Genomic DNA, 10341 nt, shown 5'->3' with positions numbered 1-10341 from the left:
CATTTAGTTTCCTCTGTGTGTGTTCTTTGTTGCTTACGCTTTCTCTCTGGGAGACCTCATCCAGTCTCAGGGCTTTAAACTCTGTCTCTGTCGCCAGCCTGGGATTTGACTTTGAACACTAGATGTGTACGTGCCAGTGCTGATCTTTGCCATTTTGTCTCTAGATCCATTCCCTGCCCACCCTCTGCCCTGTGTCGTGGAGGGTGGACGGGTCTGAGCCCTGTAGCCTGCGTTTCTTAGGGTCCTCTGTCAGCCAGCGTCAGGTTGCATTTGACCCAGAGGAAGGACTGGTGGGAAACTGGAGGGCAGGAGGCAGGAAAGGCCACAGCATGTCGAACCCTCCTCTCTTGACCTTGGAAGTGTCTCTGGCAGAGGTTGCTGTTCAACACAACCACCTCTGGTCTCTGGTGACACTGTCTTCCCCAACACCACCTCAGCCCTTCCTGCCATTGCTGGTCTCCGTGGGGCTTGCCTAAACCCTGTTTGGCTTTCCGACAATTCCACCACCAGAGTAACCATTTGCTCTGTTTGGAATACCTAGAGTGGGTTCTGTCTGCTGACAGGGCCTTAGCTGAGAGAGTTCTCTAAAGAGTGTCTCAAAATCAACACATCTAAAACCAACTCTTGATTTCCATCCCAAGCTGCTCCTCTTGGTGCTTTCTTCATTTGAATTCGAGTATTTGCCTCCACCTCCACTGCTCTCAGCACCCGAGTCCAAGCATCATTAACTCTCGCCTGGACTATTGCAGTAGACTTCCAACTTGTCTCCCTGCTTCCCTAGCTGACCCTAGCAGTCAGAGTGATCTTTCTAAACTGTAAACCAGAGTATGTTGCCTTTCTATTGAAACCTTACACTGGCTTCTTATCTTGGTTAGAAGAAAAAGCAAAGTCTTTACAATTGTCCCTCCAAGGCACCCAAGTACCTCTAGGACTTCATGTTCTACCACTCTCCACCATCACATTCTGTTCCAGTGACACGGACCTCATTACTTTTCCTAGAACCCACCAGAATATTCCTGCCTCAGGGCCTTTGCACATGCTATTCTCGCACCCCAGAATGGTCTTTCTCTAGTACCCACACGGTTCTCAGTCAGCTTCCTGTTTGTGTTCAGTTCTCACTTCATCAGAGTCCTTTTCTGATTACCTTACACGTAACACGACATCCTCCTTCTTTGTCCCTTTACTGTTTTATTGTTCTTCACAGCACTTTCTACTACTTTATGTTATATATTTATTCACGGTGTGTCTGTTCCTGTTGGAATGTAAGCAGAACAGGGGCCTTGTTTGGTTGGCTGCTATACCCCTAGTCTCTTAATACTGGGCATTTTAGAAATAAAAATAAAATGTACAGCAAGATTGCTTTGCATCAGCCACAATGCTAAGCGCTTTATACGGAACATACAATTTCTTTGCACTTACAGAGCCCACAGCTCTATGCCAGGTGCAGAGGGTGCGGACCTGGCGGCAGAAAGCCTCAGCCTCGCCGGCAGGTACAGCTGGAGATCAGCCCAGGCTGGGAGGCTCCGCCCTGCCAGGGGCCCGCCCATGGCGCATGCTCCGTGGCGGCGCTGGGCGGGGCGGGGTCTCGGCGGCACTTCCCGGCAGCCCGCCGCTCCGATTGGCTGCGCGCCTAGCCTGAGCCTGGAGGGGAACCTGCCCTCGTGTCCCGCGGTCTCCGCCCCGCCAGGTTCCCAGTTCCACGAGCGGGCGCTGAGGCTCTGGACAGCGTCCTGGGAGGATCGGTGCGGGTGAGTGCCGCCGGGCTGCGCCGCCGGGTACGGGTGCTGCAGCTCGGGCCTCCGCGCGCCGCCCCCCCCGCCCGCTCACGCCCGAGCCTCTGCAGGCTGGCGGGAACCCCTGAGCTTGGCTCGTTGCGCATCCCGCCTGGAGCACCTGAGGGCGCCTCCTCTGCGGGCGGCGTGGTGCAGGTTTCGCGGGGTCTCCGAAGTTGCCCCGGCTTCCGTGGGAGCCCTCCAATTTCCTGCACGGGAGTGGTCGCCGATCAGCAAAGCCGCCCAGAGCCCTCGGATTGCGGTGGCAACCGGGATTCCTGATTCCCAGCTACTCCCTTGCCCTGGTTAAGCTCCCCTTTAACCGGTTGTCACTTTGCTTCCCGTACTTGACCTAGGTCGAATCTCAGCTTCCCGAAACAAGGATATAACGGGACCGTACTGATGTGCTGGAGGAGTAGTTAACGTAGGTCGGAAGCACTACCGGCGTGTCTGGAGCGTAGCGGGAGTTTAATGGGAGCGAGATTATTGTTCGTGGTGTTGACCTTGTCATTAGTAGGAAGCAAAATGGGAGGCTGCTTTGGGGCTTTTCTTTTCTTCAGCCACTGAACTTTTGGACCGACCCGTATCTCATTTTTCAAAATATGTACTGTGCATTTCATAGGTGCAGGGCAACTCTATAGATCCTAAGGGTTCAAAGTTGAGTCAGACACCTGCCCTGCCTTCCGGCTTGGGCGAAATGAGGACAGACGAGCACGTACTTGCATTGTTACAATGTAGAGAGAACGGAGATAGAAGTTGCTAAGAGAGCCCAGAAAAACACAGAATCCAGCCTGGAAGGGGGCTTTTTCTCCGTTTAAACTTCTCAGTCATCATCCTTCCAAGAATCACCTGACTAGTTGGTTGAAAAACTTGCTTAGTGTTGTTGGAAGGAAACATGAACAGGGTGACATACGCAGTTGAGGATCTTCAGCTGCTACCCTCTTGGAGCGTCTCCGTGGACAGCTGGTCCAGGTTCTGTGGGATCGGTACCGAGTGGAAAGCATCTGCTGCCACAAGATTCTTTGTTTTAAATTGTGGGCATGACCTTTCTTTTTCCTTTTCAATCTCTTCCCTGTTCTCTAGTAAAAATGGACTTCGGGGAGGTAGGGATTATGATAAAAGGTGGCCTGGGAGTATACAGCTCTTCCCAACCACCATAAAGAAAGAAGTTGTGAGTAAACGCCAAGTGAGCTTGCTTTGCCAGTGCAGGCTCCAGGTTGCATTCCTTTCTCTCTAGATGTTCAGGGTTCATCACTGCTGGAGAAGTAACTGCAGCATCAATAGGACTCGCGTTGGCAGAATTCACTATGGTAATCTCCTGAGAACCAATCTCTTAAGATTTGTGGAATACTCAGTTAAGCCTAAGTCTCAAAAAAAAGCTGTATTGTATTGACATACAATAACAAGATGTATTTTAAATGAACAATTTTATAAGTTTTGACCTATGTATACTCCCATGAAACCATCGGTAAATTCAATATAGTGAACCTGTCCATCACCCTCAAAAGATTCCTCGTGCATACCCCCTTGCAATCCTTTCCTCTTGCCCTTTTCCTTAGGCAGCTCGAGATCTGCTTTCTGTCAATAGAGATTAGGTTGCATTTTCCATAGTACTATGTAAATGGAATCCTATGTATTCTTTTTTTTTTTTTTTTGGTCTGGCTTTCATACACCATAATTATTTTGAGATTCATTCATGTTATTGTGTGTTCATTCCTTTTTATTGCTAAATAGTATGTATATATCACGTACATATTATATATATATGTATATGCATATATATATCTCCATCCATTCACCCATTTGGGGTATTTGGGTTTTTCTAGTTTTGGTTTATTACACACAAAGCTGTTATAAACATTTTTATACAAGTCTTTTTTTATTTTTTTTTAATTTTAAAGATTTTATTTATTTGACAGACAGCGAAAGAGGGAACACAAGCAGGGGGAGTGGGAGAGGGAGAAGCAGGCTTCTGCCGAGCAGGGAACCTGATGCGGGGCTCGATCCCAGGCCCCTGGCATCATGACCTGAGCCGAAGGCAGACGCTTAACAACTGAGCCACCCAGGCGCCCCTTTATACAAGTCTTTGTGTGGATATATTATGCATGCATCTTTTTAAAAATGATTATATTTTTAAAAATGCAGGATGCCTGGGCTGTAGTTCCAGTTTTGCCTCTAACCATCCAGGTTCCTTAGGAGACTCACTTCACTTTGCCTTTAACACTCAGCCCCAAGGTCTTCGCTGTGCTGTGATTTTGCACCATCACTGGTGGAAACTAGATCATCTTTGTTGGTGGTTGGAGGGTCTCAGAAGGAGAAACGAATGGTCTTCTATCCTGTTTCTCTTTCAGCCTCTCTTTCATTTCACTCTTTTCCTTGGATGACATACTTATTTTATTTATTTTTAAAAATTTATTACTCTTTTTTTTCGCTAAAGTTTAGTTGACACAATGTTACATTAGTTTAAAGTGTACAACATAGTGGTTCAACATCTTTGTATGTTATGCCGCTACAGTCTGTCACCATGTAACTCTGTTCTATACCGTTGACTAGAGTCCCTCTGCTGTGCCTTGCATCCCTGTGACTGACTCATCCCATAACTGGAAGCCTGAACCTCCCACTCCCCTTCACCCATTTTGCCCGTCCCCCCAGCCACTTCCCTCTGGCAACCATCAATTCTCTGTATTTATGGCTTTGTTTCTGCTTTTTGTTTGTTATTCATTTTTTAGATTGCACAAACATGTGGAATCATATGGTCTTTGTCTTTCTCAGTCTGGCTTATTTCACTTAGCATAATATTTGCGTGACAAATTTGAATCCTGACATGTAATTTTGGACAAGAACAGAAATAGACAGTGGGAGGCAAGAACTAATACTGAACTTAAACATGAGAACTTAAAAATGTTTATATCGCAAATTCGAGGGAAAAAGGTGGGAGGCTTACAGGCTCTGGAACTTTGTGGACCCTCTTTTTTTTTTCCAGCCTATTGTCTTCTAACTTCTCGCCTCTGTTTTTTCTCCAGAACACTTTGTTTAAACTCATGGTGAGGTGGTGAGTGGGTGTGCTGGGCTCCAAAGGTCACATGTTAACTGGTGGTGGCAAAGGGGGGGGAGGGGGAGTTTCCTAGTAAAAAAATAATCCCTATGTTTTGTTTTTGCTTTCAGAACTTTTTATGGGAGCATTAATCTACCAACATAATCTGTGTGGTGAAATTCAGACAAATAACAATAGACTATTTTATACAGAATGAAAATGCAGCTCCTGGGATTGGTGGTCTGTTTGGTCCTTGGGACCCTGCCTTCCAAGGCGTTCGAAAGCAAACTGGCAGGTGTGGATCCTGAAACAAATATGAATGTGGTAAGTTTCTCAAAGTCTCAAGGATGCTTTTAAAATGCATCTGTGACAAATGTCAGGTATTTTCTGCAATTCCGTTATGTGGGCTATGTGAAGCCACAAACCAATCTCTTTATATATCATTATGCTTTTCATGTTCTCTGAATCTTAGATTCGGTTTCCTGACTTTCCCATCAGGTAATGTGTATTTTATGAACTGCATTTAACTGTTAAAACTACATACTTCTTAATGGGATAAATGAAATTTTTATAAATTCATTTCATTTGTAAGTCCCACTGAATTTGTTGAAAGAATGATAAAAATGTATCAAACCTTTGCAAGAATGTTACTACCAACTGCTGCTTTTTTTTTTTTTTAAGATTTTATTTATTTATTTGACAGAGAGACACAGCGAGAGAGGGAACACAAGCGGGGGCAGTGGGAGAGGGAGAAGCAGGCTTCCCGCGGAGCAGGGAGCCCGATGCGGGGCTCGATCCCAGGACCCTGGGACCATGACCTGAGCCGAAGGCAGACGCTTAACGACTGAGCCACCCAGGCGTCCCCCCAAATGCTGCTTTTATAATACGTTGAATAAGAAGTGTGATTAGCAATGTCCAGGGAACACAGTTCAGTACAAAAACCAAAATATCTGAAAAAAACCTTTGTTGGAACAAATAAGCAAATACAATTTGTAGAGTAACTGACACATTTCAAAGTTATTAATCATAAGTAAACAATAAAACCTGGAAATACCTCATTTAGGCATAAAATATTGGGAAAATACAAATGACTAAAGAAAAGAACTACTCTATTTTTTATTATTATTATTATTTATTTATTTATTTATTTTTTTAGAGAGAGAGTGAGCATGGTGGGGAGGAGCAGAGGGAGAGGGAAAGAGAGAATCTTCAGCAGGTTCCACGCCCAGTGAGGAGCTGGAGGCCTGATTAACACCTGCTCCATGGATTGGAGAAGTGTGATTTTGATCATAATTTCCATTTTTCGTCTCTTAGTGTCCTTTGTTAGCGTAAGTTTATCAGTTCATTGATGAAAACGGATTAATGCTATGCTCTGTTCCCTAGGACTGGACCTCTTAAAATGAGGGTAGTGGTAGATCACAATATTAGCTGGCATATTTAGGAAAGAAAGAAAGAAAGAAGTGTGTTTATTTGTGGAGCCAGGATGCAAACAGAGGGGCCCAAAGCAGTGGTGAAATTAGACACATTTGGTGTAGAACAGGCTAGAATGTTGAAACCAAGGTTAATCAGACACCAAGGAGCGGAGCAGATGGATAAAACAAGGAGATTGAGCTTGATTGAGCACACCAGAATTTCAGTAACAACTGTTTTCTCAAAGCCTGGAGAATGTCTGCTGACATTTTGTCTTCTCCTTTGCCTGCTAACGTGGGAGATCTTGTCCGATTCTATCCATAGAGTTTCCCATATTCTTTTTCTCTGTAGAGTGAAATTATCGCTCACTGGGGATACCCTAGTGAGGAACACTTCGTCGAGACAGAAGACGGATATATTCTTTGCCTTCACCGAATCCCTCATGGGAGAAAGAACCATTCTGCCAAAGGTATGGGTGTTTCTGGTGGTGAGATAGGAAAGCTCTCAGAAGTGCCTGCATGGCTGGAATTTGGCTGGTTTTCATGTCAGTGACCAAGTTGAGATTTAACTTGAAAACATTGAAATGGGGTTATTTTTTAGGCCAAAGTACTAAAAGCGTTACACTTATGCAAGACATATAAAAATACTATTTTGAAAGAAGTAAGGATGAGTCATTTAATTTCATATTTTGCTTAAGGATTCAAAAGGTCAATTTTGTTTGAGGATATGCTGAAGTCTCTGCTTTCTTTGTTTTAAGGAAATATCTTATTCATGAAATGTTTTGAGCATTAAGGAGATAGCTTTTGGTGTTTGAAAATTAATTGATTGAATAGGCAGTGTATTCATGTGGTTCAAAACTTAAAGGAAATAAAAAGCCGTACCGTGAAATCCCTCCCCCTTGTCTCACTGTTCACCTCCCCGGTCTGTGTGCATCCTTCCAAAATCTCTTGAATTTCTTTAGCTCTAAAAAAAAATCTCTTTAGAAACAAATATAAACATAGATTACTATTTTTCCCTGCTTCCATTTTAATACAAAAGGTGGAATGTAATGCGTATTCTTTTGTTCCATGAATTTTTTACTTGATATTTTGGAGATCTTTCCATACAAAACATAGAAGACTTCACCGTTCAATTCTGCAGATACTTGGCATTCCACTGCATAGCTGTAGCATGACTTACTTAACAGATGTCCTAGTGATGGGCATTTGGGCTGTTTCTAGTCTTCTGATAGATGACAGATCTTGCTGCTGAAAATAACCTTGTATGTGTGCAAGTTTGTTTATAAGATCCATTTCCAGAAATAGAATTTTTGAGTCAGAGGATCTTGTATACATTTGTGATTTTGACAGATACTGTTAAATTGCTTTTCATGTGGTCTTGTTCTAGTAATTACTCTTGCTAGCAATATATGAAAGTTTTTATAGCTTTGGAGATATGTACATATCTTCCCATGGCAAAACTGAGGTTTCCAGTTCAGATTACTGAATTTCTAGACAGACTACTTGAAATTGTTAAACATATATCAGAATAAGGATCTGATCCCCATTCAATCATCTCTCCAGACTTACCTTATTCTTTAACATTTGCTCTTTGTAGGGATTTTCCCTGGAAAATTAAGATTGATATTAAGGAAATTTGATGACTAACTGTTCTTCAACTAACATTTTGTGGGAGCAGAAGGGCCTTTTTACCTCAATTCCTTCCCAAATTATTATTCGAAGCAAACTAAAAACCTATGTTAACGTGAGCTTTGTAGCATTATTCTTTATTTTTTTCTTAATATAATCTGGTTTGTCTATTTCTTTCTCCCATAAATTCTAACTATAAGAAGGCATTTCATAATGCTGAAGTGGCTGAACCAGACAGTGCTCTTTTTGAAATTTCATTTCTCATTCTTGAGATTTTTATGGTTTACACCTTATATGTTATTAAGCTTTCTTCTTGTAAGTGTGTTGCAAAAATGAGTAGTGAGCTGTGAGGGCTTCTGTTTTTTTTTTCCTGCTCAAAACACACAAAATGTATACTTTATTCCAGCATGAACATCTGATCTTACTTTCCATGCCTTTTTTTTTTTTTTTTAGTAAACCCTTTGATTTCAGATTTGATTTCAGATTTAGTAAACCCTTTGATTTCTATAAAGAAGAATATGTACAGATATCATTTCTCTTAAAATTGGTGAGTTGACTAATAGAATTAGTAACGTGAATCACTGTTAAAAGGAACTCGTGTAAAAACACGCTCAGAGAACGCACGCCCTGTGTTCTCTGTCCCCACCCTCAGGCTCCCGTGTCACGCAGCGGTTAGCGCAGAGTGCCGCCTGCCCTAAGTACATATGTATGCACGTTCGTACTCCTGCAGGGGAAGCGCTGTGCCCCCCAAGGTGAGGAAAGGGAGCCCGAGTCTCCATATGCTCCCCAGTGGCAGGAAGTAGTCAGGAGAGCTCGATGCTCTCAGACTGAAAGCTCTCTGAATCTGGTCACAGCGTGAGGTGCCCCACCTGCTACCTGTGCTCTGCAGAGCTCTCCTTGTAGGGCATCAGTGATGCGTGTCTCCCACCTGCTGTGTGCTAAGCTCGGGGTCCGGGGCGGGGAGGGGGGGGCGCGTTCAAGGAGCTCTGCGGCAGATGACTCCATTATCTAAGGCAGCTCCTGGCATCCCTGAGCACTGCGTAGGTTCTTCGTGGTTTGCAGGTCCACGGTCCCCGGCAGAGACCCTTCACTGTCCTCTCCTCCTGCTCAGGATCAGCGTTGTCGGCTTGTCAGTGGTGTTACTTTGGCTCACTTAAGCTGCACAGACACAAAGAATTCCTAAGAGTCCTTCACACCCAACACAGAACTCATCCTCTCGTTCATGCCCCTCCATCCCCCGACTTCTTCCTCTTTAAGAACACCATTGTCCTCCCAGTGATCCTGCCGCAGAAACTGCAGAATCATTCTTGACCCCGGGCCGCCACCCTACTCAGGCTCTCGTGCCCGTTTAACCGGACACCTGGAATAAGCTCACGACCCAAGGGAGGCTTGGGCCGCTTTCTTTTTTGAGGCTTGCCATGTATCAGAAAAAGGAAGAATCTCAAAACAGGTAGATGAAAATTGTTTGTCCTTTAGGAAATTAATGCATTTACTACACCCAGATATAATGCCCTGCATCTGTACTAATTACAAGGCATTGCAGGATACCTGAAACCATTTCTTCATTTACTGGGGGGACGGTGAAACTCTCTTACCCTTTTTAAGTGGGTTTTCTCCATTTCTGTGCTCTCTGGCCACGCTGCACGACCTGAGTTGAGGCAGTGTGGGGAGCGACTTCCAGACACTGGTCCTCAGATTGTACAGAGCGCCTCACCTAGAGATTACTGGAGGCCTTTATGGTCCTAGGGTTTGGCCACATGGTTCCTTCTCCTGCCCCTGTCTCATCCATCCTGTGTAGTTTTGCAGGATGAAGCTTCTTCGAGCCCAGGGGTCGTTAGAGGATAGGGCCATTTGGCAATCTTCAGGGCCCTGGCACATGAAGTGACCTACCTTTCCTTAACATTTTGTTTCTTCGTTGTCTGGACCTTTCACACTGCAGAAGAACTTTGAAGCTCCCAAGGGTATGTGCAGAGACCTTCGAGATTCAGCACCTCGGTGTCACATGACAGCTATGGACCGTGATGTCCGCAGTGTCCGTGTCTGCTCACGGTGGGGTAGGAGACCTCAGGCCCATCGGTTCCCTTCTGGGTTTCCGTGTTGGCGAAGAAACCGTTGTCATTTATCAGCCGTCCGGGTTTAAGCTGGGACCTTAGCCCAGCTCTGAGTAACTGAAGGCGTGTTCGCTGTAGTAATAAATATCAAAGAACGACTTTTGGGCACTCTGAAGTCCAAGCAAGGCCTTCCCTTTCTGCTGAGCCCTCTCGGATGCTGCTCGCTCTGCCCACCATCTTCATTTCTATATATTTATAAAAACCATTCTTCCCCTCCCTCCAGGCCCAGCTTAACTGGCGGCTCTCCCGCATTGCTTGAGCAGGAAGGAGACGTTCTTCCCCTGAACCCCCAAACCCCTCGCTAACACTCTGGAGGTGCTTTCCTTCTTCTGCCTTGGGATGGACTTATTTCTGTGCTGCTTCCTCCCCACCACGCCTCTCTGCAG

General features: G+C 44.8%; 1 protein-coding gene across 3 annotated transcripts in view; it reads left to right on the top strand.

Moving 5' to 3' along the window:
* The first annotated feature begins 1594 nt into the window (after positions 1 to 1594).
* LIPA (lipase A, lysosomal acid type) overlaps positions 1595 to 10341 on the top strand; it is a 30988-nt gene continuing 22241 nt past the window's right edge. Inside the window, exons 1-3 of one of the 3 annotated variants that reach the window (XM_025850817.2) lie at positions 1595 to 1748; positions 5019 to 5130; positions 6568 to 6685. In XM_025850817.2, the coding sequence (XP_025706602.1) occupies positions 5020 to 5130; positions 6568 to 6685 (229 nt within the window). In that variant the 5' untranslated portion in view covers positions 1595 to 1748; position 5019. Of the gene's footprint in view, positions 1749 to 4937; positions 5131 to 6567; positions 6686 to 10341 lie in introns of all 3 variants that reach the window. The other 2 variants (XM_025850815.2, XM_025850816.2) reach the window with 2 other exon arrangements.

This window comes from Callorhinus ursinus, unplaced genomic scaffold (genome assembly GCF_003265705.2).
Source record: "Callorhinus ursinus isolate GAN/ISIS: 27379988/994484 unplaced genomic scaffold, GSC_fseal_2.0 scaffold32, whole genome shotgun sequence".
NCBI lineage: Eukaryota > Metazoa > Chordata > Mammalia > Carnivora > Otariidae > Callorhinus > Callorhinus ursinus.
This window is presented reverse-complemented; position numbering and strand designations above follow the sequence as displayed.